We start from the raw sequence: 27,827 nt of genomic DNA, 5'->3' as shown, positions 1-27,827 counted from the left end.
AAAGAAGGCGATGTTGAAATTTCTGTTCTGTATTAGATTTTGTAGACACTATGCTGCATGGTTATACCACAGTAATTGCCGCATTGTAGATGCTGACTATAGTCACATTCAAATGAAATTTATGTTATCCAAATCAATTGGATAAAGTTCGCGTTTTACGGAGATTTGTCTATCCATTCCTTTATTATTTCTTAACTGCATGATGCCTAATTGTGTTTAGCTGTTTTGATGTACTTTCTGGGTGGTTGGTCAGTTTCTCGAGAGTTTGAATGGCGCACTTTCTTTCTTCTTTACGTAAATTACGTTTGGTCATTTAAAGATACACGAACGTTGGAACACATTCATTTTTATCGTTTTTTTCTTCTTTTTATTCCTTAATAGTTTACTTTATCATTTGCTTTATGTCTCCATTCGTTCCCAGCTGGTTTGGATCGCACATTCAATGTTGCTGCTTTTTATTTTATTTTTCTGTGATTTTCTGCATTTTTTTTTCTTTCCACTCCTGCGCGTTCTATCTGCCTTCTTCCACACCTTTTTACTATGTCATGCTTGTGATTCGACGATTGTGTTTGATAAAAAGTACACCAACGTATATGAATATGACTCACATCCAGCAGAACCAATAGGACGGAGAATAACCCCGGTTGTTTCGGTTGTGACGTAGTTTGTGAAATGAAGGATCCGCGAAGACATTTTTAAAGAAATACCACACAGACGGTTACATTTGCCGTGGGCGTAGGAATCAGATAGGACAGAGTACGGAAGAAAGAGTTGGGGGTAGGGGGGAGACTTAAAGAAAATGTCCCACAGCCTCATAATATGGAGGTTATGTGTGCCGCCTTGCCTTTCCATCATAGTGGCCACAGAAGGATGTGCAACCGAGGGAAATAGATTATACAGCACGAAACAGCGATAACACTCACATACACTTACACACTGAACAAACAATAGTCCTTTTCAAATGTTGTTGAGGATCATCACGTGTACAGCTCCCCTCCACTTGAGTGCGATATTTTGAGTGAGGTTAAAGATTTCCACATATATTATTCACGTTTATGCTTTGAAGAAACGCATTCAAAGGCCAAGAGTATCCCGAAATTCCAGTTCGTTCACCAAATGTTTAGAAGATAAGAATCGGAATGAAAACCGCCATCGAGATATATCAGTATATTGTGCACACTTATACGATTTTCCGTTTAAAATATTCCAAAAATACATCAAACACATAAAGGGATTGTTTTTCTTGAAGAACGTTGAACGGAGGTCGTTCAAAGCATGTTCGGGACAGGACAAGATACATCCATATAGGAAAAACAAGTGTATTACTTTCATTTACTTTTTCTAATTGCATGCACCTGTAGCAATGCCCATTAACTGGAAAATTATTTTCAAAGATAGATAACTAAAGTCGCAAAAATTAAGTTCATCCATTCTTTCAATGAATTCCATAACATAACATCCATGATAAATTTGCCTGAAATTATCAACATGAAAGAAATGATTCCCCATCGTTCCTAATCCCGCTAGGATTGGATGTTAAAAGCTTTAGCTTTAGTTGTTAATCGTTTGCATATAGCGGAAAGGTTTCCTCGTCGCTACACTAAATTATTCCGGTAATTCTTCTTATCATCTACTTGACTGCAGTGCACTACTCGCGCACATGACATGCACACACACGCACGCAAAAATCATGCACACACACATACACACACACACACACACACACATCACAATGGTTTACCCGGATGTCGGAGAAGGATGATGAACTCATAGCGAAATGTCGATAATGTTGGCGAATGGATGAGAGGGGAGGAGGAGAACAGTGGTCCGTGGATAATCACTAGAATATCTATTCTTGAACGAATGCAGCTGCTGCTACTCCTCCACCGACTGCAAATGTTGCATAAAAGCATAGCTAGCAGTATTTTGCTGCATTTCTTGTGCCGACCTGCTTTCCTTTATTCTCCTTCCGGAACGTGCGTGATTTCATTGACTAAACTACACACTGCTCATCACACCTGCACATAAAGCTGCATCCCGGGACATCCTTTATTTCTGTGCTGACACACTTTGAGTGTATGCGTGAGTGAGAGGGAGTGTTAGATTTGTTCGCTACTACCAACACGATAGGCTCTCGCTTCAGTTCTATGCAGTTAGTTTTGTATTTCGAGTGTAATTCTTTATTTATACTCCTTCTTTCATTTGATATACTATAGTGGAAAAACAAAACTACTTCTAATAACCATCGTTAAAGAAAAACGGAAATGATTAATGAAACTTCGTACGTTCTCTGAGGGGGGGGGTCAAAATCAATCCTACGCCTTCTATACTTTCCTTCGAAAAACAAAACAAAAAAAGAAAAAAAACTTATATCTACGTCGCACCTGAGGCAACACGCGACGTGGAGGTGGTGCGGAACTTTACGCACTCTAACGTAGAAACATAATAAGTTTCGTTAGCATGCTAGACTATCATTCACGGAGATAAAAAAAATACTCTCCTACCATTAAGTGTTTGTCCAAACTAACCCAAGACGCTAACTCAAAAATAGACTTGCCATTCAAAATTTCAATCGATCGATCGACATAGTAGAATTAATGCGAATTCTTGCGACTCAAACCATGCACCTTGCACTGCACGTCACCCGGGAAAACGAATTGAATACGTCCATTCAAGTTTTGCGCCTGCCTATTGGGTTCTTCTTTTCGTTTTGGTTGAGAAATTTCGCAAGAACTTTTGTTTCACAACTAAATATCGTATGTTACGGAGGTTTCTGTCAGTGAATGAAGGTTCCATGATCGGCCCTTAATAAAAGCGCACGCAAGCCTTTCTTTTAATGGAAGATCTATCATCCAGAATTAGGATAAACGAAAGACGTCCAGTTCCTTCTCCCTTGATCGTGTCTGAACTGTTCTGTACCTTGCTATCCCAACAACTTCCTGTCTCTTTCTACACTTCCATCTTCGATGGCCTCTACGATAGATCCTTCAATCATAAAATGGCCACGTATAAACTTTTTCAGACAATCGAGATTAATTGTATCTCTAGAATTTTGTTGTTTTATGGGGTATTGGACAAAGGCAGCGATCCTGTACATCTATTATAATTCTCCATCACACTGATATATCGTTTACTGAACGCAATGCAATTCTAGTTTTACTTCAACATCTGCTTTTCCCCGCTAAGCCTCGTCTGGCATTGGGCTTGCGCGTTTGACTTCAAATAGCTGCCAATTCAAAGGAGAATTTACTGCGGCATGTGACTGGACAGATGGTTTTGTTCCTCTTGATCCAATCTTATTTTACGACCAATAATGGACCTTACGGGTTATTTCTCTCGTGATTTCCGGTAAAGTTGCTTTACTCAATAAATACAGTTCTGCGTCGTACGAGAGTTAGTACAGTTCCCGATAAATATATTAAGAATGTCAAATTTTTACTCGCTCCAAATAATGCTCACACACTCCAGTTCCAGTTCTCCGCTCCAGTGTTCTAGTTGTCTGTTCATCTTTTCGTTTCTATTACTTGCATTTGAGTCCGTACGATACCCAAGAACTTACGACGCTTTACAGGTAGAAGGCCGTGTCCGGATCTGGATGCTGCTGTCACACGCAATATCGTTGCCATTTCTAACGCAATCTACCGTTCTCCGTCGTCCGTGTGGCATTCCCTCCCCCGTTCACATCTCCGCTTCAGCATTTCAGATGATATTAAGCTAATTTTGTGGTTTAACCGCTCTTAAATAATAGGATGGCAACCTGTCCAAGATAGAAGTATATGAAGTGGCGCGTTTCATGCGTCACGTACGACCCAAAGTTTCGGCCTACGATGCAATGCCAGGTGGGGTTGTATTTTTTGTCGAATTCTTTCTTTATGTAGGCAGCGATATCCTAAAATAAAAGAAAAAAAACACATAATATAGACATCATACATGGTGATTACAACGATAAAAATAACACAATGCAATTTTTACGGCAACAACTGTGTGAATAATAAAAGTTTTGTACGCATTTTAAATGCTTATTCATTTTCGAACTTTGTTCAATGCAACTTGCGCCAAATGTAGGTCGTACGCATCGCACTTCTATTTTCTGCAACGAGAAAATTCTTATACTTTTTCTGCACATAACATTCGCTACCAACACGTCATGGAGGGGATACTGTGCAGGAAATGAATGTTTCCTGCAGCAAACCAATGTGTGCTATCACAAAAGACATCATAAAAGAAGAGAATGTTCGCTAAATAAACAGTAAAATGAATGCGTCCTCTTTATGCAACGTCATGGCCTCTTGTGTCTTTTGGAAATGAAAGCAACGGGAGAGAGTCCCTGGATGTTCAAAGACCAGGAGAGGACCAAACACCAGGGATGCCTGTTGTTGGGTTGCATCGTGTACATGAAAAGTAAACATAATCAAACTCTCTTCGTTCGGACCACTACATGCCAGCAGGTAGGTGGCGCTAGGATAATCTGCGCTGGATTGAACCGGAGCACGAAAGATTGTGCATGAGAACAACCAGAACACATGAGCTTCGAACGAGTGCAGCACACGTACAGCAGCTCACTGCACAGCATCCTGTTTGCATCATTCATCGCTGCCTTATGTTTGTCTAGCAAATAGCGCAAGAGCGACATAATCAAGCTGGAGTTCGTCTGTTCGCAAACTTTGGGGTCATGGCAACGAAATAGGTAACGACCGATAGAGGTAATCTGTCTGCGGTGTGTAGACGTTAAGCTACAATTTTTACTAGAGCTAACTAATTAGTAAGAAATATTGTCCAATTCTTTAAGCAAAACATAAAATTTTCTCGGGCTATTCTTTTAGTTGCTTAGTTACGCTTTACCAAGTGTTAATCTTGTCCACATATACGTTTTTTTTTGTGCAAAATATACTTTTCCGTCGTTAGCTAAAAACCATTGCCCAATATGATGGTACGGAATTTTGCATTAAAGTTAAATAAAGGAAAAATAGCGTTAGCAAAATAATACCTATAATGTTACAGCTAAACATTTCATAAAAATTGGTGACAATTTTACGACATTATTTTTCAAAAAGTAACTGTGAAAGAGTTGAATAGTGTACAGTAGCTTACTATTCAACGTTTTCCTTCAGCCATAAATTTAAATCTCCATTAGATTCTGGATTATGAACTTTGTAAATCTGATCGGAATAAGTGGAAATATCCTTTAATTCAAGGTACATACATGAAAATAGGACACTATTTTGATAAGACCGAACCTGGCACAGTAGCAACTAAAAACTCCAAAAGCGGCTATAAATCGCGATTGAACTTTTCATACTCGATTTCCATTTCCCCATATTCGTCGGATTCTTATCTAGCGTGGCTACTTGTGCCGATGGCCTTGACTGACATCGCGTCACCTAGGATATAAAGGTATTGAAATGCAATGCTATATAGGATGGGCTCCGAGCGTCCTTCCGAAAGGACGATAGCATGCTCAGCTACCATTAGTAACTGGTGCCATAGACCGACGCGAGATGCGGATTTTCCGAAAAGCCTCATTTTCGATACGGACGCACGGTACTGTGCTCCTAGTAAGGGGCACGTAAACGCTAGAAAATTGGAACACTATTTCCCCATACCACACCACCACTATACAAAGCGCAATAAAAAGGTAAACTTTGGATCGATCCTACCGTCGTTGGAGTGACGCGCCACGACGGCATTCAAGTAGGACAAACCAGAAAAATACAGCGCTAACCAACAACCTTACGAGGCAACCATTTTGAATCAAACGAACACTGCTTAGCACCTGGGGGAGTTTAATAGATCCGGAATGTTACTTTTTCAGGTCAGTAACAGTGTGGCATAGATAAATTCAACCTTTGCTACAAAGTTTTAGAGGTTGATGAAGATTCTAACGCCGCACCAATAAAAAAGCCGTAAGAAAAATGATTGGTCTTAGTCTGTTGTATCCAATTTCGAACTAGGCCTCATTGAACTTGAGCTTGTTTCCCTGCGAAAACGACTATAACATCGTTCCTATCGAGGTCACCATCAATAGGCCACACTTAGTACATATAAAATGATTTTATTATAATTCGATCTAGCCAAGACAGTATCCCGCATTGAGCACAGTTCGTCTATAAGCATTTGGCATAAGTTTTTTTTTTCCTGCTCAATGCAAACAGAACTGGCAAGATTAGAAACTTTTGCTTGTGACATTTATGGTCATCTCTGCATTCATGAAATCTATAAAATTCATTTTTCAACCTTCACTAGTAGAGGAGAAACCCAGCTCAACATACTGTCCTGTACAGAATAATAAGCGATGCCAAAACCAACGGAAGAAAACTTTAACTACTGAATCAAGTCTCTATCCATCAAACGATTCAACTTCGAACGCCTGATATTTTTCACAGTCCCCAACCCATACTTTTACCCGTCTGCTCTTCCCCCCTCCAAAACTCACTGGCTGATTTTTTTTATTCCAACCCCACACGTTACTATCGTTGATAGTTTCTCTGGAACAAAATTTATTTGTTTACTCCACACAAACAGCAACAACAGCCCGCACTGGAAACCTGAAGGAAAAGGCAAAAATTTAGTAAACCATCGTGGGAGGAGAATCTGCAGGATATGCGTCCGGTTCCATTTATAATGCGCTTTACCCTCCCAACCGATGGTGGGCAACCGTACCATGGTTAAAACTTTATCGATCCACACGGTGTGCGCGCATTCCACGGTGGCAGACGTAATGGAGTAAGGAAGGGAGATCGCATTATGTTTGGAAAAGGGTAGTAAAAATAACTCAACTTCTTTTGGTTGGTAACAAAACGAACCTTGAATCTCTTATAAGGTTAGAATTTTTCCATTTTCTTAATTCAAATTTCGTTACACTTTGTTCCATATTTTTTTCGTTTCTCGGTGGTTCTAGGCAGTATAATTTTTAATGTCTTGTCGTAATTATCATTCAACATCTGCATTAACAACTACAGTATCTTGAACCTAGACAGAGAAAAACAACACACAAACGATACTTCCACTTAGCCTCTGATGCTATTCGTACGACGAAGGCCAAGAACAACGGTATTAAATCATTCAACGATGGTCAATTTACTTTCTAAACGTTTTTCAAATGCTATTTTCTTCTCCGCTGTTGAACACCGAGCATCATAAGCACATTGCACCCCCGCGAGGAGTCTTCGCTTCGTGCAATGGTGATGAATAATGCCTCTTCCTCGCAGGGAAAACAATTTAGCTCAAAGAAGAGAGAACAGTATCTGGTTCTTTTTTTTTCTTCCCAGGTCACTTGTCTTCCATCCAGATGAGAGTCCACGACCGGGCAGCACCCACCTCCTTACGGCCACACAAGAGTAAAGTCGGTCTTTCAATCATCGTCATCATCAGCATACAGAGGGCAGCACGAATCTCTCCTTAAAAGAAGCCTCCTTCCGTTTCCATCATCTCGAGAGTAGCAATCGAGATTCTGGTGACGCTTTACTAGCGGCACCATCATCTTCAACCTGGCGGCGCACCCCATACCGTTCACTGCTAATCTTGACATTAAATGGATTTATTATTTCACTTTTCCACCGAGCTTCACGTGCGCGCGCGCTCGGCCACAAGTGAACCAGTAGCAAAGTAAAAAACAACCAGATAACGACAAACGGTCGAACACTTGCCCGAGATGGTGGCTTGCTCTCCGCCACGAAGTTAAAAGCAAATAAAAGTTAATTCCAAAATTGAATCATACGCCTAAAGCCGATGCTGCGTAGAAGCCAAGATGAAACGAAACGAACGATTCACGCTTATTTTGCAACTGACAATATACCGCCATTTTTGCCGCCCTTTCCTGAAGGGAAGTGTATTGCAAGTTTGGGAGTGTGCAAAGTAAAAGGCCATACGCACAATTATCGTTCTGCGACAGTAACACGCGGGGCCAGATCTCAGCGAAACAGGGCGGCAGGACGTTTGTTGAATGTGGATATTGTGGGAATGTGGGTAGCCCTTCTTCCTAGGCATGGAAAAATCTCTCACAATGAAATTTCCATCTGTAACAGGTTGTGGCGTGTGGCTTGATGCGTTGCGCCTTATGGGCTGGGTAAAAGAGAGCCCTGGCCAGTCGCATTCCTTACGCTTTTCTCTTGCACTCTTGGCTAGACTCACAAATTTCTCTACTAATGTCAATACAACCATAGGCTCTCGCACGCACAGCATCATACAGAGGAAATTAAAGCATGGCTCGTGTCGCACAAGAAATTTCCACTTAATACGTAAAACTCAACGACGTATGCGCACTATTTTCCAATGTTTCACCATTCAATCATATTTCTTTTGAATGAAAAACTATGGAAAATACCACCAACACCATCATCAATAGCTAGGCCATTTTTCTCTCGTGTTAAATTTCCATTCTCTCTACATATTATTAACATCTACACTCTCTTTCTCTTTCTACCGTTTTCACATACATACATACACATACAGTTGATGTCGTGGAAATGCGTTCTTCATTGAAATATATTACGTGTGATCGTGGGTTTCCAACGACTGCACGGAGGCCGCAAAAGGGTGAATAGAAGCAAACGCAGATGGAGGTAGGGACGATAGAAGAGAGAATGTACTAAATTTAGCAACGTGCACGAAGATAAAATGGAAAATTCCAGCAAATTGCTTGGGACACTGAACAAACAGTTTCCCCGGTGATGGTCACCAGAATTTCGTTTGTGGCAAAATTGATACCCCGTGTAACCGCGGACAGCCGGAATCGGACTAATAGAAGCAAATTGAATTTTAAAGCAACGCTTTTATAACCTCGCCCACATGCCGCCACACAAAATTAATGTCAACTGTCGCTATAACTATTCCGATGGAAAACCACGGTTGGTCATCCGTTAAGCCGTTAAAATTACCAAACTCTACAGCACCATGTATTACACACCTAAGCATTTCCTCAATGACTTCCTATTTTGCCGTTCTATAGACAATACAGATTGCAGAAGAAGATCCTACCAGGAATGCGGAATCGATCCATGGATCAGCGTACATCGCCACTGATAGCGCTATTCACAGACTATTCCTCTTCCATACCACGACGAGCCATATTTGTTGACGAAAGTTTTTGATCCGATTTATGTCTACCAACACCATGCCGATATGTCACGCCTGTACAGCGCCTCCTGAAGAGACCGGTTGTAGTGGAACTGGTGGAGTGGTGGACAGCAAAGCATAATTCCATTAGGAGACAATAAATCAATCAATTTATGAATCACTTTTCTCCACAATTGCGAACGCTGGAAGGATTTATAAACAAAGCAAATCTGGTGCGTTTCCCGATGGCAAATTCTGCTGTGGTGAACTCCCAATGCTTCCCCGGTTACACCCGGCCGCACGTTGGTCACGTGCCGCCCGCTTTTGGGGGAGCCGAGTGCGGAAATACAAGATTGCCGGAAATTTTCACATCCGCCAACGGGGAAAAGCAATCTCGAGAGGTTTTCTTTTACTACACCGGCAGCGCACCGCCACACAAGCTGATGCCTTAGGATCCATTCTACCGTTTTTCGAGTAAAGGAAAACATTCTCATTCGATACCTGCCTCACACCACACTGTATCATTTTTTTAATAACTTAGTATACCTTTTTTAAAAATACCTTTATTCTCATTGCCCAGCATCTTCTTAAATGATTAAATCAAATTGTACTATAAAACTACCTAAACACACAACTTTGTCACAGTTTTTGAAATTAGAAAAACATGAACAAAAAGTTACTAAAAAAAAGTAATTTTTATCACTTGGATTGAATTCTTTTACAACAAAGAAATATTTATTCAACATAAAAAAGCAAGTAAAACTATTTCCGTCACTTCGACATCGACAACATATCATCAAAAAATGCTGCAACAAGTCGATCTCCCTATTGCAACGCTGTGTGGGCAATTGAACAAATGGTTACTTACTAAAAGATTTCGTTTAGTAACAATTTTAAACATTCATTACAAAGTACATTTTCCACCCGCGCACGCATAAACAACATGCGAATATGTTGTTTTATCTTTCATACTTTGAATTGCGTAGAGCAGATAAAGTTCCTAAAAGCACAAAATCCACGCCTTTATCGAGTGCGTGAACTACCCTGTTCCAGTAAGGAATCATAAATCAACAAGTTTTATCATTGTTTATAAGGTTTCTCTACCGCCTACTCGCTTTCGCTCTTTGTCCTCTTCCCTTGACACACAAACTTGTACAGGCGACAACAACTCCCGGCCACCTTTTCATCTGTAGCTTTAAATAATGAGACGAACATTACAATAACCCAGAGGACTTTGCAATTAGCACCATTACCAAAATGTATCTATCTGTTTTTTTTTAGTTAAACAGTTGTTCTATTTACTATTCTCCCTTTCTAGCAACACCATTGGGATGGCATGGATATACGTTTGCATTGTAGTTTCGTTTAGAACTTCCTAATCAATGTGAAATTAAAACACCTACACGCACGCAGGCAGTGCTCATTCGCCTGTACTGAAATTTACAGGTATAGAAGCTTCACATTGTAGGTCACAAAAACCAACACTTTACGCGTTGTTTGTTGCCATTACACACATGCATACTCGCTGTGTCTATCTTCTTGCTCATAGAAAACCACTCTCACATCAAACAGATCTAGCAGTAGAGTGTAACGTGAAAATCTGGCACAGCACTCATGTTATGCCCCGATTCTTTGCACAGCAGCATAATGGATGCAAAAGGTCGGGTTTCCGGTGACACGATTTCTCCCCCTCTCAATGTGTGATCCTTGCCCTTGGAACGAACAGCAATGGCAACGAGAACGACATATTCCGAACATCAAAGGATTATCAATGGGTGGCAACTGTAGTGTAGTAACCGATAGGAAGCACAAAGTTCATTTCTCCACAACATCGAAACGTTATTAGGCTTTTCAATTGAATTTCAATGCAGTAGACACATGCTTTCTACGCGCCCAGATAAAAAAATACATACACATATTTGGATAGCTTGACATTAAGAAAAAATAATCCCGTATTGAGGAAAGTGTATCCTTCCAATTAAACAAAACTACGTAATCCTACTTACTTACTTATCAGGCGCTAGAATCGTTTCGTGGTTTTACCCTACTGTAGGAGTCATAACAATAATACTGTAGGAGTGATACAAAACTGCACACGGTCAAACGCCGTTGTCAGCCAATCCATAATCTAGGCCCTAATGCCGGACGCATCAAACTTCGAGCCTTACGCGCCTTCTCTGTCCACATGTGGACGACCAAAAGGGACTTTACGGATTGAGTCGTCTGGGGTCCTTCTCATGACGTGACCTGCCCACCGGAGTCAGGCGAGTCTAATCTGCTGTGCAATGTTGAAAGCATCATACAGCTTTAGAATTCCTTGTGATCCTCTTCCTCTCGAACACGGCTAACATGCTTTCGTCAATTTCTAACAAACCCCATGTCCATGATTGCTCATGGTTCCCGTAGTTTCCACCTCCGAATCGCAGATGGCCCAGTGTAGCGCTAGGTTGAAGAATAGACCAACTAGCTCATCTCCTAGGTGCAGGCCCTTGGTGGAAGCAATGAACCCCAAGTGTTTTCCATCCACTATCACCTGCAATGTGACGTAGGTCTATTCCGTACCAACGTATTCGGATCAGAGTTAAATTCTCGTGTTGTGCCTTATAATGGACTTCGGGTGGGCGGACGGAAAAAGCTTCGCTAAAATAATATAACAATCTATTTCTTTTCAGCATTTGTCAATCTTTTTTTTAATTTTAACTTATTTACATTATTTACAAACATCAAAGATATCTTGCTAATATCATATTATACAACAAACTGTGCGCCAGACGACGGGTACCTTGTCGTACAAATCTAACACTTCACACCACACAAAAAACATGATCAGCATGGTGTACTGCAGCTGGTGATGCATTGATCATGAATTTTTAAATCTACATCACCAATACATCTCACTCAAATTACATCGCGGGTGCCACAAAAGGGCACACACAGCAATAGCACCACCGGCGCCAACTTTATTGAACCGGTCCTGCCGGTGAGAGGTCATCATATATCCGATGTCTGTTCAGTTAATTTGACCGCTAGCGACCACGAATCGTCGATAAATCGATTCGCGATATAAGTAAGACAAGGTCGATAGATGATTTTATACGGCACACGGTTAAGTAAAGCAACTCAACAGTCGTATGACAGTAGCGGGATTGGTGTTCGGAAGAAAATAATACACTGCGTACGATGAGACTAACCAGATCATCGTTATTGATAGCTGTTTTATAGAGCACAACTGTTGTATCTGCAGTAAAACACCGATGTATGTGTACCATTATGGTTTAAAATTCAACTACCATTTCAGTACTAGAATATATATATATATATGCAACGATATCCACCGACGCTATTGCCACTATAATTACTGGCTATGTATCGAAACAGCACCATCCATCTGTTGCTAAGGCGGGCTACTTAACCTAAAACACAGCTTTCGAGACACATTGGCGACCGGTTCCCATCGCACAATCCCCAATCAAGGAGTGTCAAACGAAATCCCAGCGAACTGGGCCAAATTTAATTTCTCCAATAAAACACAACTCTCAACAACTGAAACAACTGAACAGAGAGCGGAGGAAATGCAAGCGAGGGTATGTCTATAAATGAAAGACACGCGATGAAAACCTATCCCAAACTAGCTGAGAACGAATGGAAGCTTTTTCGAAGTGGAATTTTAGCAAATGGGGTGCGCCACTAGGTTAGATTTAGGATTGAAAGTATCGAAGAAGTATACCATCACCCTAACTGTGGCACATTTTCCACCCCCCAAATTGATATCAGCAAATGGTACAGCTTTGAAATGCGCACCCCCCAACTCGAACAGAAACGAAGCCCCAATCGAAAACCAAATTTGATTGCAACGAAGGAAATAAACGGGAACATGCTATTTCCCCATTTTGGCAAACTTAGAGGAAATCGCATTCCGGAAGTTTCGTATCAACACCTTGTGTTAGACCGTAAACTCACACCCTTATGATTTTTCAAATGATATTGTTGCTAAGGAGCGACGATGAAAGAGAGTTTTGTAAACCACGCATTTTTTGCTTTACGATACAATAGCGCGACACGTCAGACATAGATGTGGCTTCAAAATCGTATTATAAATTTCACAACAAAACGATTATCTGAAATGAAAATGTTAATTTTGGACCGGAAAACGGAATCTTCCAAAAGCAAGGAACTGCATTAGGTATCACCAAAGTTTCTCTCGCACTATTTACTAGAAACGAAGAAATTTAACTCACAGTATAAACATTTAACAAATAAAACATTTCGCTCCGCAAAGCTGCTATAATGAATGCTCTTGACAATTATGAGCTAACACCACCATAGAATCCACCCTTAACAGAACACTCCACAACGAATCGTCGTCGACAATTATTCCACATGAACGCGCGTGCACGGTACACATCTCAGCACATCACAACACCTTAAGATCCCCGTTACTGTAGAGAACAGAATTGAGAAAAATTACTCTGCATTTCAGTTTTTGCTTGGATATAAAAGATGTAAAGGGGCCTGTGTGTGGCCAAGCAGATTCGCAGGCTGAAGGTACGAAAACGCAAAACATCATTAGCGAACCTGACCGGGTTTGTTCCCTACCCAGACGATAGGACGATGGAAGAAAACTTGAATGTCAACACCCATAGAACGTTATCAAAACACAACACAAACACCAGCTTCGTACCACAGCCAACAAAATCCCTTCTTCGTCGCTCTAGCTAATACAATGCACCGCTTGTCACAATCTGAAAACTTCGTGCTTAGTACCTTTGCCCATCCGACAGATGATTGGGTCAGCCCTCGAATCCCATGATCTTCGGTTGACAACCACTCAAGGGTTTTTTGGCCGGGGACACACAAAAAACAGCACAAAACGAAGCGATTGATCGTGGAAGGATGAAACACATGAGGGAACCAAATCCTTTTGTCCTACAAAACCAACCGTAACCAACAGTTTGGTTTATATTCATTGTGGATTTCGAGCATGTGTCGTATCGTCTTCAAGCTCCATTACGCATAGTCGCTTGGCCGGCTATCACCGACCTACTGATCCGATCTCAACGCGTCCCGAGAAACATCAAAATAATGTGAACGGATTATGGGTCGGCTATATTTTTGGCCTTTTTTCAATGAACATGGCAAGAAGCGTGTAAAAAATTTTGAATCTTATTAACAGCCAGGCGACTGGTTTAAGGAAGGTTTAAGTTGTTTTCTATTCGATTCCTGGTCCACCTGGAGGTGTAAAGTTCAGTCTTTCGGTTTTTAGATGCATCGAGAAACAACATCTACGATTAATTTTCTATATGAATAAAAGTAACAGAGTATTGTTTCGTATTTCAAAGGATGAGTATATAAGAATCTTATGTTATCTTTCAACTCACGACTCATGGAAAATCAAATTAAAAAAAAATAGAATAGTGAAAAAACAAAAAAAATAATGAAACAGTGATCGCTGCGTATACCAGCAACTAACAAACGATAGCGTGTTGCTTCTGGAAAGCAATAAAACAAGCAAGGTATATCATAAAAACGGTTTGATCTGAATATGAATTACGGAGCTTAATGCGAAACAGCATACGTTCTCGCCTTTCGCTTACACACGCACACGCGAATATTCTACAACATCAGGACAAGAAAATGAATAAGTAATGCCACTTGTGGTGAAACAAAGCTGTAACACATACAACCGCAGTAGATCACCAGCCAATGCTGCGACCCAATATCGTCACACATCGGGGGACATCCGTCCTAGTCAAGTGGTTGTTATGCCAATTTTTACGAACCAACACTGGAATGGCAGGCAAACGGGCACATTATTTTTCCCCCCTCGATGTGAATTATAGCACCATCGTCTCCTTTTCGTTTATGAATGTAACAAAGAAAGTGGGGTACGCTTCCCTGTAATGTGGTAACACACCCCAAGAAGGACATAAGCATAAGCGCGGAAATCAGAAGGACATTTGCTAACGCACCATACCCCGCCATCGAAACCATACCCTGAAACCGCAAAACTTACAACAGCACACAACATAGCAATAAGGATACCAAGGTAGGAAACGCGATTAATTCGTTCTTTTGTCTTTGCACTTGACATCAATCAAGTGCTATTACTGCGGACGTATCGGGGTTGGGACGTAAGTGTACGTGATGAACGAATAGAACACTAAAATAAAAAGAATGCAAAAAGGAATCAAAAGAAGTGAAATTTTCCGTATTAATAGACGATACAAATAGGTTCCTGATTTACTGATTTACGGTACAATACAACGGAACGATTTGCAACGGGCGTCGTGGCAGAGTTAAAGATACACACCCGCTGCAGATAAACTGCCCGCAGTGCTAGTGAATGCTCCCCTGGCCAGGCACATCCGGTCACTTGTGACCGGCAGCTGCACGAAAAATGATACTTACACCAGACCGCCACACGATGACTCTTCTCACGCGCACAGATCGATAAAGCACCAAGAGTATCATTCAGTCGTGTTATAACTTTTTTGAATGTTTTTTACTTCACTTTCCCCAGGAATATGCTTCATTGTACTCGAATGTATCCCGCGTGCGTGTGGACACGCCAGATGAAGTACTGCACTTCCGGAAGGAAAACTTTGCCCTGGCACCAAAAACGGATGAAGTCGCTTTTCAGAGCTTTTAAAACATAGCAGCTCTTCACTCACACACAAACACACTCCGTGCACATGCAATGAACTCCAATTTCTGTATCTGGTGTGTCCTCAACACTGGGTAAAACCATCGCACATATGGAATTCGCGTGTTTCAAACAGGCATTTTGCAACTGCAGAACTGCAAAAAAAATCCACGATCAACTCACCGGAGGCAGAGCGAAATGGTTCCCATTTCCCAAACTTTATGGAACGTGTGGAAAAAGGTTTTACTTGTGGATACAAATTTAACGCCTTTCCCAACAGTAGAAGCTTCTATTGTCGATTTCATATATGTTAGTGAGTGTGTTAAGAAAGGCATTTGCCGAACGGGATAAAAAAGCGTAGTTTTGGTGGTGTTTCATGATAAGGTAAGAAAATAACAATAAAGGACTTAATTTAAAAAAAAACTCTATGAAGCATAATTTTACACAACCAAGAACGTGCACGAACGAAACATGATTTCCACCAGTTCAGCTACAGTTGAACTCGATTCCGAATAGATACAATATAAATAAAGAGAGAAGAGCGAAAATCTATGCGCAGCATAAATGAACTGGAAAAACAGAAAATATATGCTGCGTACTACGTGTTCATGTTTAAAAAAATGCAAACAGAATGATACTTTATTGTACAGTACAATCAACGTTGTTGTTTGGAATAAAGTTAGTTTAAGGAATGAAGTTGATATTTTCTTAAACCACTGAACTTGATGTAGTATGCATGTAGAACCTGACGCTCTGTAAAATATACAACAGCACAGATCTATTTTCCGCCAGGAAACATGTATAACGAATCTTTAAACTCAAATTCTATTAACCCTAACCTTCGGCAATGCTAAATTTGTTGCATATATCACGAAGGAACATGGCACCATTGGTTCCCGAAAGGAGAACTCACAGTTCTACACATCATCTGTCGCTTTCTCTATCTGACGTAGTATCACTACACGCAGCCTGAATAAGCGCATAGGTGCACACTTATAGTTGTAGCGTCCATTACTCCGCATTTGTTGTGCTCTTGCCCTAACCGACCCTAAAAGCTGCAATTGGAACAAAACTTTGACCGGAGCTAAAAATAAAGTAAATTTATTACAAGCGCATCTAACTGGCACGACATTCGGGGTGCTCGAAGGTTAGGTTAGCACGGAGGATAGGATATGTGTGAGTGTGTGAATAGCGCAGTAGAGTAGTACGCACATGTATAAATTTCATAACTTCACCGGCAAATCCGAACTGTACTACAGGGATTAATCTGCGATGGACCTAAACCAATCCCCATGGCAAAAGGCACGGAAAACAGCTGGTATAAAATAAACACCTATACACTAGCACCACGCACCTACCTTTGCCGTACAATCGTACCACGTTAGGGCTACTGCCAGCAAACATGTGTGGAAGGTGTCGGTGCTAAAGTGACATCATCAGCGTTTCGTCACCCTGCTCTCTGGGAGAGGGGGGGGGGGGGGGGGGGGCAACATTGGTTACATTAAAAGTATGGCGATGCACCAACCCTTTAACGGGGTCAGGGTCGAAACAAAGTACAAGACGAAGAAAATGAATAACACAGAAGAATACTATAACAACAAAAATACTCTGAAATTACCATGAGAGTTTCGAAGAGAGTAGCCTTCTAATCATTTATCCCTAGTAACGCTACTACCGGGAGAAATTATTTCCAGACCTAAAAGGGCAGAAATTATGCAGAAGATCGTGGGGCCATTTCTTCAACGAGCTCGACAAGAAGGGTGAGACATCTGCGCTCATGCAACCATAACGAGCGCATCAGGTGTGTATGTGTGCTGCTATTAATTCACCGATTTGCACCAGGGTGCGCGTTGTGTACACCGTGAAAGTGAAAATTAAACTAATAACATTTGCGCACATGCTCCCTCTCTCCAGCGTGCCGGTGTGTGAAAAAGAGTCAATCTTGTGCGTGGGATAGATAAAAAACCTCCACCTACATCTCCAACCTATGAGTTACCGCAACAGCTCAGACCTAAGGTCGGATTTATTTTCACGGTCTAGCTTTTGTCTACTCCTAGCATTAGCATTCCTTTAAACAATTTTTAAAAAACGGGATCTCACCCTTGGCAAGTTGTACGGTTGCCGGTTACTAAATCTTTTAAAAAATTATTACAGACAGAATTAGTCCTATATTCTACATCCTGCATAAAGGCACTTACCTTCTCTATGTTGTACTTTTCCAGTGCCTGCGTTGCACAGTCTACTGCGTCCTGCTGCATCTCTTCGCCCATGTCGGCATTCTTGATGACGGCCTTGCGGTCACTCATTTTTCTAGCACTATTTGTTCTGGTTTGGTGTCTAGATGGTGATGATGGCGTTGAAATCGACGAAGGCCTGTCATGTGCATAAGCCGGGGGAATAAAAACAAAAAGGAAAGTCCGTTAACCAGTGGAAATAGAAATTTTACACCATGATGGGACCAGAAAGTCCCATTATGATGGGGATGAAAAGTCGACAATTAAAGCTAGGCGGATTTTGTTGCGTTTTGGGTTGAAAACGCAGAGCAGTACTCATCGATCAGAAACATCCGTCGCAAAAAGAAAACCTTTCACTCTCCCACGGTTAGCCGTTAGGTACACCCTGACGGTATGCGAACTGTTTTTGTTCTTACAATATACCCCACACACCATCAACCTTCGGATCTGGAGGGAGAAGTTTAAACGCTTTACTTACTATGAATATACAGCCCTATCAAAAGTACCTTTTATTACCTGATAAAACGATTTGGTCGCTATTTTTTCTCGCTTTAAAACTAACGTCGTTGCGTTGCTTGAAAGATTTTAATAAATGCACACCTCTGCTAAACCAAACTGCAATAACAGTCTTCAGAGCCTACTGTCTAAAGAAAGCATCAATTGATTTTAAGGATGTCGAATGCTGCGTTTCAAGCTCTAAATTTAACACCGTTCAGCTAGCTTTTGATGAGTATGACGAGCGTGCTTAAGTGGAATTAGAGCATTCTGAAAACAAAATTGCGCAAACAAAAAGTTATTGAGTACGTAACGACTTGTCGCTTAGCAGGTATCACCATTTGAATCACCCTCGAAAGAATGCAAGAAACTTTGCATGATCACAATAATCTTGCACCGCGGCTGCTTGTCATTAATGGCTTGCGCTGAAATAAATCTATACCGTTTTAACATCGGTGCATTTTGAAAACAATATCCACAACGCCAAGTGATGTAAGTGTTCTGTGAACGATCCGATAAGGACGTGAAAGTGAAACTCCGAATGGTACCCCGGGCCGGACAGCTCGTGCAACATGCAATGCTCACAACACGCTTGCGAGGTGTCGTCGAGCGCTTTCAGTCCAGCGCCAACATCATCAATATCGTCCTTAAAAGGAATATAAATTTCTGGCCTGAAGTCCTCCAAAACCGACAAAGACCTAGATACTGCTGGTAGCTCATACAGTGCACCAACACACAAGCACATTCGAGGGTCCTGATGGGCCTGGAGATGTTGCACTCGCAACACAACCAGGGCACGCGAAGCTTGGCTGCTGACCTTGAATCATAAGCCCGAGAGCCCAACAACAATACCATCATACCAGAGCACATGGTTTTAATGTGCCCCAACCCGCGTGCGTATGCGCGTGTATGTATGTGTATGTGTATTGTATGTTCTGTATTGCGCTTGGACATACCGCCCCGAAGGCACCAACAATTCCTTTCTCTCTGGCTCTCTCTGTTCGCCTGTTCTGTACCATACACTCTCTGTTCTAGATTCATAGTTGAATGCTGCTGCCATACTTTAATCCTTTGAGTTAATGTATTGCCGCATGTTGAAGCACGCTTGAAATAGAGAATTGGAACGTATGTAAAAAATAAAGTATACATCCCTTAACTCTAGTCTCGCATGTAGTTGTCCAAATACGTGAGGTGTTACAGGATATTTAAATTGTCCTTTTTTCTTGGCACCCCAAACAACACACCACAGGCACAAAACGTGTCGATTCTCAAAGTGTATAGGTATGTCTCGCAAACAGAATACACAATCGCAGAACTCCACCTTGATTTCGTGGAAAGCGCAAACCAAAAACGGTATCCCCAACATCGAAGCTCCTCGATTTGAATTGAGGCCAAGAGCGAGAGAAAGGAAAAGCACTAGTCGATGAAAATGAAAAGTGGCATAGAAATCGGTTTTGTTTCGTGTCGCCTTGTTTGAAAACCATAATCAGCACACACTCATGCGATGTTGCTGTTTTGCGGCCGCAGGAACCGGAAAAGATAATGATGTGCCTGGGTGTCACGTTCTTGCACTATACGCATAAAACCCTCTGAATACCCTCTGACCCTCTGAATAGAAGGAAAGCTCCCGAGCTGAAGCAACCTACTCAGAAAATGTGGATCGCGATGGGACGGAAAAAACACGCAATCTTTGCTTGTCAAGTATCAAACTTTTCATACAAAACCTAAACGTAGCTGTATGTACCACGCAAAGAAAACTAACAAACAAAAAGTCTGAAACATGAGTCGTTCGTGTCAAGCAAACGCGCGCGCTTGCAAATGCCTCTACTGGATCTGGTATGATGTGAGGCCTGTACTAAACTAAGTTCTGGAACGTTCAATTGGGAAATATCCGTTTCCGTTTTCGGTCTACTGCGACCAAATGTTGCTTCCTACGGCCGTACGTCCTACAGATGTTTTGGCAGATACTCTAAACGTTATCCAGTTGACCCTCGCACATCAAAAGCATAGAACTCCAAAACCTAATATCCGTTCCACACGCCTTTCCAGGGGCTTCCGGTCATAACGCCACCATACTCGGTTGAGGTGGAGATGAAGAAATCGTAACGGAAATTCCATCCCCATCGACATCGCCGCACACACGTGTGTGTCATTCCAGCAGTAGTGGCTTCCTTTCTTATACCCATTTTTGGACGAGATCAAGGCAAAAGGCGGCGTCATGATGAAATCTTTGGTTATGGTAAAGCTAAAATCAAACTATGTGCAGTTAGAGAACAGGAAAAATCGGGTCTTCATCTCGGCAACCTATGGCCAAGCAGTTTTCTGTCACAAATCAATGAAATTGTACAGGAACTTATTTTATGATCACGTTCATTTCGACGCTAATCTAGCGCATACACAACGCGAAACAAACGTCTCTTTTAATGCTTGTTTTTCGCAAATTATTCCTGGTGACTCGTTCCGAGTGTTACTTGTCCCCAAGCACACATACACATACACATGCACATACGCGTGCATACACATACACAACTTCGCCAGTTTTCACCACACATCGCGACACAACGCGCTGTGAGATTCCCGGCAAAATTTGTTTTTCGACAATTCGCACCTTTTACAAGCGAGATATTCCCACGCAGCGCGATCAAAACTTGGCAAAGTGGCCAGGAAAGTTTTGTAACTGAAATGCTTCGCAACACGGCACAAATTAGGCTCACCAGGTAGTTCACTCTATCACACTTGCTCTTTTCTCTCTGCGTGTTAGCACACGACGACGATGCAAACGAAAAACCGACGTGCACTGTTCCGGCGAATTCGAGATAATGTGAATTTTCCAGGCAGTTTCTAGCAGGCGGTTTCTAGCAAACCGTACCCTCAACTTTAGACATCGTCCAGGCTGGACCCACTCGGTGTGACAGCTGTTTTTTTGACATTATGCTGCGTGAAATGTTTCACATTGAAAAGTATACAGTGCGGTGAATTATTTCCTTTCAAAGTACAAGTGTCTGTTTTTTTCGTGGAATTTTAAACTCGACGATAATGCATCGATAGTGATCAAATTTTGAATGAAAATTATTTTATTCCTATCAAAATCAACTTCTCAACGTAGAATGTTCACGTGGTGCAGAAGTCTTAGTTCACTATGCCTATGCCGGTCATGCCAATTTCTATTTCTGTTTTCAGTTTCTAGCGAAGATTCAACTAATAATTGTTGCACAATTCAAACTACACCATTTCATTGCGCGTTGTGCAATTTCATCTTTATTCTATTCTACAAAGCGAACGGAGAAGCACGCAACGGGCGTGCGTACCATACCGAGAATACTATCTTCACAGATTTATGTTGGAAACAGTAGACTACAGTACATTTACATACCATCTAGCAAAGCACAAAATGTTTCATTTACCAACGTATCTTGATTTTGATGTGTTCCGAAAAGGTTGCCTTGACGGATTTGCTCATGAAGTCATCGCTTTAGCAAAGTGGAAGAGAAATAGATTGATTGTCTTTGCTAGAAATCGGCAACAGTGAAACGGTATCCGTTCAGCATACTTTTACACCGTGTATAAAAGTGTGGCAATAAAACCCTAAAGAGAGAGAAGAAAAAAGCATCGTAAAAAATCTGGTAAATGCGTTTTTATGTTTGTTACACTACAAGAAAACTTTCCATTGCATCTCACTAGGGAGTATGTACAGGTGTAACTTAAAATGTAGCAATAAGCCGCAGTAAGCGGTATGATCGATCGAAAATATGTAAATACAAAATACTATATAATGCTGCATCGTCAATAGATTTAAGCGAAGTTACCAAAAATAAACAAAGAGCAGAGAGAATTGTGCAATAAAAATTATTCTCCGCCTAGTAAAGTACATTTCAGTCATACATCTGCACCGGATATTGCGAATAAAAACACCAACAAGGACAACAATGCAATGGGACGAAATACCTGAACTGATTCAAAACGGAATATGTAAATAACACCCTCTCGCACGCACTAAATCCATAAGGATATGGGCATAATCTTGTTTTTGTGCTTGGTTCAGGACTTTCTCTCGTGCTAGACCTTCGCAGATCAATGAAGTATTTTGATTTAGAAGACGCAGTGTAGGTATAGACGACGGGGCGCTACAGAACCGTTTTTAATCTATATCATGATCCCGAATCTTACCTATCAGGCACAACACATCTACAAAAGTTAACTGACATCAGACGACCCTTTGTGGTTCGTTGATACAATGCACGCTGCTGCTGTTAAAGTTAAGACAAAACCGCACAACAAATCACTGTGACCAAAGTTAGGGAAAAATACGCACTGTGAGTGCATGTAGACGTTTTCTCTATCGATTATCTCTTTTCTACAATTTACCCCAAACACTACTGATTTACCTTCTGGAAATATTCGATGCTGTTGCCAGAACTAATCAGACAAAAAATATTTTCTCTGAACGGTACACCGATTTTACTCACACCTTTTTCATCGGCCAGAAAACTTTCTTTCTATGCAAACACACCACGAATTGGCCTGTGACTGTCCTTGCGCCAGGAACTGAAGACTGCTTCCACGCTTTCTCGACCTTATCAGCAAGCGCATGCATACAAACGCACGTACATAGAGACACAGACACGCAAGTATCCTTTTCTCTCGCGGTATTATGTCCTGTTTTTCCAGCTGATGCGCGACAGTATGTTTCCACAGTTGAACTTCAACATTTACTATTCGCAAATCGGTTTTGGCCATGTGATGTGAGTTAAAGTTTGCGAGAGAATCCTTTCCAAAGATGAGAGAAAGGCCGGTTGTTTTGACGCTTGGTAATTGAACTTCAACTACTCCGGCATTATGGTTTATTACGAGAAATACTTCTGAAAGATTAATAACCCTTGCGGAATAAGTTTATGCATAAACAAATTAAAAACCGCATCGTATAGTACGGTACTACAATACCGGGAATAGGCAGGATAGCTTATTTATCGAAAAGGTACTGTTGTGGAGGTCTGTACACAAAGATGGGCCGTTGAAAAGAAACGATCAACTATCTACCGAAGTGAAGTGTTGCTCCAAGTAGCAGCCAGTGAAGCAGTTCTATAAACTAGTTTTCTCAATATTTTATCATTTCCGGGAATGCATCGCACATTTCACCTGCGTCGAGGCAAATAATGCCACACAGCACACACATACACACGCGAACACACAAGGTTTTGTTCACTTTCCTTTCGTCGGGCGTTTTTGTTGACAGTTTTATTCGCCACTCCTATAAAGAACAATCTTGCACGGCTCAAGAATACGGTTCACGCTCCTTATTCGTTGCGCATCATCTTCTCTTTTTGCCTCTGCAGTTTCTTCTTGGACAGCTTCTTCTTCGCCAGCTCCGACTCATCGGTGGCCTTAGTTACAACGTCCTCTTTCTCCGTCAGCGACAGCTCAATGTGGCACGGCGATGACATGTAAGGATTGATGCGACCGTGGGCACGGTACGTACGGCGACGTAGACAGGGTGCACGGTTTACCTGGATGTGGTTAATCACTAACCGGTCGACGTCCAGACCCTTGTAATCGGCATTCGCTTCGGCGTTTTTCAGCAACTGCAGCAAGAACTCGGCGGATTTTTTCGGCCAACGGCCGACCGACGTGCCCCAGTGCTTGGCCTGAGCGCAACGGCCCACACCGCCATTGAAACGACGGAACGGTACACATTCCTTCTTTTCAATCACATTCTTCAGGAATCGCTGAGCACGGCGTAGCGGCATGCGCTTGATGGCTAGTGCCGTTTCGCGGGTGTTCTGTACGGGTGCGATAAAACAAGAGCTTAATTTCATTTTAACCACCGGTGTTACAGTTTGCCCAACTTACCTTGAAATGCACCCGAAGGTTTGACCCACGCGTTTTGCACGATTTGGAGGCATTGTCGGGTTCCTTAGCATAACGACCCATCTTGAATCCGAAGTCTAAGGAATGGAATATTCAACACAATTAACTAACATCATCGCGCTCCTTGAAATCGCAGATTCAGTGCATTGCAAATGTTGTACACCCTGTGCCAATGGGACCAGTCGAAGAAAATTGTACAGGAAAGTGTTCGTTTCATTTTCTGGCAGCTAGCGTTGGCAGTACATCAACAGTGGCCCCACACCATCCTGCGCTGTACCACAGCAGCCACCCGATGGTTTATGTTGATGTTCGACGTAGCTAGCTCACATTTATGCCTCAACAGAAGGTCACGCGTGGAATAATAACACATAATGATCGTTAACACTTTCCCAACCAATTTATCATACTGGACCATTGGTTTTAGAGTGAAAACCGAATAAATTCGATTTATTTTACCCACAACAATTCCAATGCGCTTCCGTCACTTACCTTGCAAGATGCCGGAAAGAGAGATTTCCAACGTTTTGACAGGTGAGCTTCCGCTTTGGCTGCTGTCAAAAGGATTGCAGCATGTAATTGTACCTCGTATCGTTTCAAGAAAATCACATTGAGCATTCGTAGCATTTGCCTAGAATGTATAATTTGCGATAATACGACTAGAATCTAATTTCAAGTTCTTAATTTTCTTTTGGATTTCGAATGATGTGCTGGAAAATCACTTCAGAATGTTTATAGTGTATTAAACAATAATTATTCTTTTGTTTTTAAATGCAGTTTTATTAGAAAATTATGTATTCAACTTAACTGCAAGTGTTTGAAAGTGTTTTACTCTCTACGCTGGAATGATTTTCTTGCTTCAGTTTTTTGTTGTTTCTTTTCATTTCTTCTCGTTCCTGTTGGGCGCTGATCGTAGAACATCGCTTTTTCAATTTCGCCTTCTCTTTTATCGTGCTATCATAGCGCTTCTCTAAACTTTTTACCATTTGTCCGTTTAAGGTCCACTGAACAGTGTATGAACTGAGTTTGGTTGGATCTTCTTCCGGTCGATATTCCGGAATTTCTACTCCTAACCGTTTGGCCACCTTTTCCAGCACTGAATCGACGTAAGTGGATATTTTCAAATCCGCTTTTTTATCCTGCAGAGTACGGGGTAGAAGGTCAGAATGGCCAGAAGTATAGCTTTTAGCATTTCATTGCTTAACTTACATGTTTCGTCGGCTGAAGATTACAGATAACAAGTAGTCCTCCATGCTTAAGATTTTTTAATGGTAGATCGCCACTCGGTACAATCTGTAACGTTGTTCCTAGGCAAATATTCAAATCAGCCATCGCAGAATGCATGAAAGCAAGTTGGAGATCATTCTCTGGAAGATCATGTTCCCAGTCTAGTATATTATCGATTAACTTTCCACCGCGACAGGCACGTCCTGTACCTGTGGCTGGACAAATATTTCCCGTTAGCTTTTTGCCCACCGTCGGAGCCGGACTGCTTCTCACGTACTGCCGGCGACACTTGGGACACACTTCTACAAACATATTTCCATGCAGCTCGGAAAGCTGTTCTCTGGCAAGCCCCGACCGAAGATGCAACCCATCGATATTTTGGCTTACAATGTACTGCACGTGGCCAGTTGCCACCAGTGTCTTTAAAGCCATGTGTGTGCGAGTTGGGATGGCATCATCGAAAGAAATGTTGACTGTTGGTTTTTCGCCCTTTTCTTCCAGTGTCCAAACACCGTTGGGACCGCGAAAATCCGGTATGCCCGCACTGGTGCTGATTCCTGCACCGGTATGCACAACTGTATGTTTCGAGGCTAGCATCATTTTTACTAATTGTTCGCATTTTTCCTCCACAAGTTCGGGTGCATCGAAGATCTGTGATAAATGGATATCAATGTTTGATGATATCAGCTGTTCAAAACTGCACACTCACCTCTGCCAATCCAAGAACGCCCTTGTTGTCATACTGTGAAAGCCCTTCAGCGTAATTGCACGACATAATTATAGATAAATTTATCACTTTTCCTATTCATGAAATAAAAACCAATACGGCATTGTTTTGTAAACATCTATTCACACATATACACCGGCACGGGTTTTAAGAGGGTTTACCCAACCAACAAGCTTTCTCATTAATCAATCAAATAGGATGAACAAGCGGTAGGTACAGGACGAAATTTTGTTTAGGTGACATACTTTTTGACAGTTCACTACCGATTCTACTCATGAGCAAGAGTTTTCCACATTTCCTCGACGTTTTTTTTATAAAAAAAAGAAAACGCCTATTCACCTATTAAAAGAACGAACAGGCCTTCTATTGCTTATAAACGTTATTCTTCCGTATCAATACATCCTGTTCGTTCTACATGAATCTGGAGAGTAGTGGACATACAAATCCTTTCACGTCCGGAGCCAGAGTCTGAGTCCATCAGAATGTATTCCGAACGATACAGTATACTAGGTCTTGTATGTCCTTGTATGTATACGGCATGAGGTACACGGTCTAGATGGGATTCGATGCCGGATCTCTCGTGTGAAGACACAATTTGGTAATTAGATTTTAAAGTCTACCTTTAAAAGGTTCGGTTGGATTCGAAACTTTGATCGGTATAAATAAACTGTTATGTGAGAAAAATAGTGTGAAATTGTCGAAAGGAATGCGCCTCAACGCAACGGACTCTGGTCGTGTCCGGCGAAGCAGTTCAATCTATGCATTGCGCTTTGTACGCAAACCTCTACATTCAAGAAAGTATTCTAGCATCTTCAAATTTCAAGTTCAGAAAATGGAAAAATAATGGGTACTTTCGTGAAGAGCAAACGATTTCATAAACAATTTGAATATGTTATTTAAGGAAACGAAAGAATTATACATATTTTAGAACATTTTTAACTTAAATAAAAATATTAAACACCGTTGACCTCGATAGACATATCGCATCGTATACTTGACGTCCGTCAAGTTATCCATCAGTGCAGTATAAACTGTGGGTGCGTCAATGTAGGCTGCCGACGAAATGGTAGCAGTCCAAGGAAGAAAATTTAGCTCAACTTGCGTTTAATCAACAACACTGCTTTGTGCAAAAAGTCCACACGCAAAAGGTACGTCTGTCGAAGGTGATTGCATAAAATTGGAACGCTTGCGAGTAGGAGCTGTAGTTACCGGAAGTTTATTACTGTACAGGTAGTAATACAACTGCAACAGCGAGTCACCTCTGACAAGAACAACCGCGTCCCTTTCTGCAAAACCCAACAACCAACGGGAATATGGTTCGTGATGAAAACGAAGAAAAACTGTAAGGCTACCGAAGACGGTGGACAGTGAATGAGGAGAAAAGACAATGTTAATAGCATTTGATGATTGCTTATACGAGTGCGGCGAAGTTTGCTAAATACAAAGCGTAAAACAAGTCCAGCAGTGACAAAACGAGAAAATATAATATCAAACACAGTTGTCATCTTACCGCCTAGTTCCGGCTGAAGTGGAAGTTAGATCGGCAACCAGCCAAAGAAGTCGTGTAAAATTTTCGATACATACC

General features: G+C 41.5%; 3 protein-coding genes across 5 annotated transcripts; all 3 read right to left on the bottom strand.

The window, feature by feature from the left end:
• Positions 1–191: 191 nt before the first annotated feature.
• LOC128299049 (dynein light chain 1, cytoplasmic) lies at positions 192–22,934 on the bottom strand. 3 transcript variants are annotated; one of them, XM_053034891.1, is made up of 4 exons: positions 22,812–22,934; positions 21,831–22,011; positions 17,896–18,070; positions 192–3,889 (listed from the first exon to the last, which is right to left on the bottom strand). In XM_053034891.1, the coding sequence occupies exons 2-4, from the start codon at positions 21,884–21,886 to the stop codon at positions 3,728–3,730; spliced, it is 393 nt and encodes a 130-aa protein (XP_052890851.1). In that variant the 5' UTR covers positions 21,887–22,011; positions 22,812–22,934; the 3' UTR covers positions 192–3,727. The 3 variants fall into 3 exon arrangements, with proteins under 3 accessions (XP_052890851.1, XP_052890853.1, XP_052890852.1); XM_053034893.1 differs by lacking the exons at positions 21,831–22,011; positions 22,812–22,934 and adding an exon at positions 21,141–21,230 and having other exon boundaries at positions 193–3,889; XM_053034892.1 differs by lacking the exons at positions 21,831–22,011; positions 22,812–22,934 and adding an exon at positions 21,035–21,227 and having other exon boundaries at positions 193–3,889.
• A 708-nt stretch (positions 22,935–23,642) lies between these two features.
• Positions 23,643–24,805, bottom strand: LOC128309749 (60S ribosomal protein L17). The gene is made up of 3 exons (XM_053046213.1): positions 24,781–24,805; positions 24,274–24,368; positions 23,643–24,203 (listed from the first exon to the last, which is right to left on the bottom strand). Exons 2-3 carry the CDS (start codon positions 24,352–24,354, stop codon positions 23,721–23,723), a joined length of 564 nt encoding a protein of 187 aa, XP_052902173.1. The 5' UTR covers positions 24,355–24,368; positions 24,781–24,805; the 3' UTR covers positions 23,643–23,720.
• Positions 24,806–25,091: 286 nt separating this feature from the next.
• LOC128309315 (NAD-dependent protein deacetylase Sirt6) lies at positions 25,092–26,373 on the bottom strand. The gene is made up of 3 exons (XM_053045672.1): positions 26,225–26,373; positions 25,498–26,166; positions 25,092–25,427 (listed from the first exon to the last, which is right to left on the bottom strand). The coding sequence occupies exons 1-3, from the start codon at positions 26,288–26,290 to the stop codon at positions 25,092–25,094; spliced, it is 1,071 nt and encodes a 356-aa protein (XP_052901632.1). The 5' UTR covers positions 26,291–26,373.
• Between the last annotated feature and the right edge of the window lie 1,454 nt (positions 26,374–27,827).

This window comes from Anopheles moucheti, chromosome 2, assembly GCF_943734755.1.
Source record: "Anopheles moucheti chromosome 2, idAnoMoucSN_F20_07, whole genome shotgun sequence".
In the NCBI taxonomy this organism is placed as follows: Eukaryota; Metazoa; Arthropoda; class Insecta; order Diptera; family Culicidae; genus Anopheles; species Anopheles moucheti.
The sequence above is the reverse complement of the archived record's forward strand: the minus strand, read 5'-3'. Positions and strand labels throughout refer to the sequence as shown.

Coding starts and splice junctions, on each gene's coding strand:
- LOC128299049 (XM_053034891.1), bottom strand. CDS start 21,886: ATGAGCAAATCCGTCAAGGCAACCTTTTCGGAACACATCAAAATCAAG. Junction 18,071..21,830: donor ATCAAAATCAAGATACGTTG/GTAAATGAAACA, acceptor TGCACATGACAG/GCCTTCGTCGATTTCAACGC. Junction 3,890..17,895: donor AAAAGTACAACATAGAGAAG/GTAAGTGCCTTT, acceptor CTTTTATTTTAG/GATATCGCTGCCTACATAAA.
- LOC128309749 (XM_053046213.1), bottom strand. CDS start 24,354: ATGGGTCGTTATGCTAAGGAACCCGACAATGCCTCCAAATCGTGCAAA. Junction 24,204..24,273: donor ACCTTCGGGTGCATTTCAAG/GTAAGTTGGGCA, acceptor GCACCCGTACAG/AACACCCGCGAAACGGCACT.
- LOC128309315 (XM_053045672.1), bottom strand. CDS start 26,290: ATGTCGTGCAATTACGCTGAAGGGCTTTCACAGTATGACAACAAGGGC. Junction 26,167..26,224: donor GCGTTCTTGGATTGGCAGAG/GTGAGTGTGCAG, acceptor CATTTATCACAG/ATCTTCGATGCACCCGAACT. Junction 25,428..25,497: donor ATCTTCAGCCGACGAAACAT/GTAAGTTAAGCA, acceptor CGTACTCTGCAG/GATAAAAAAGCGGATTTGAA.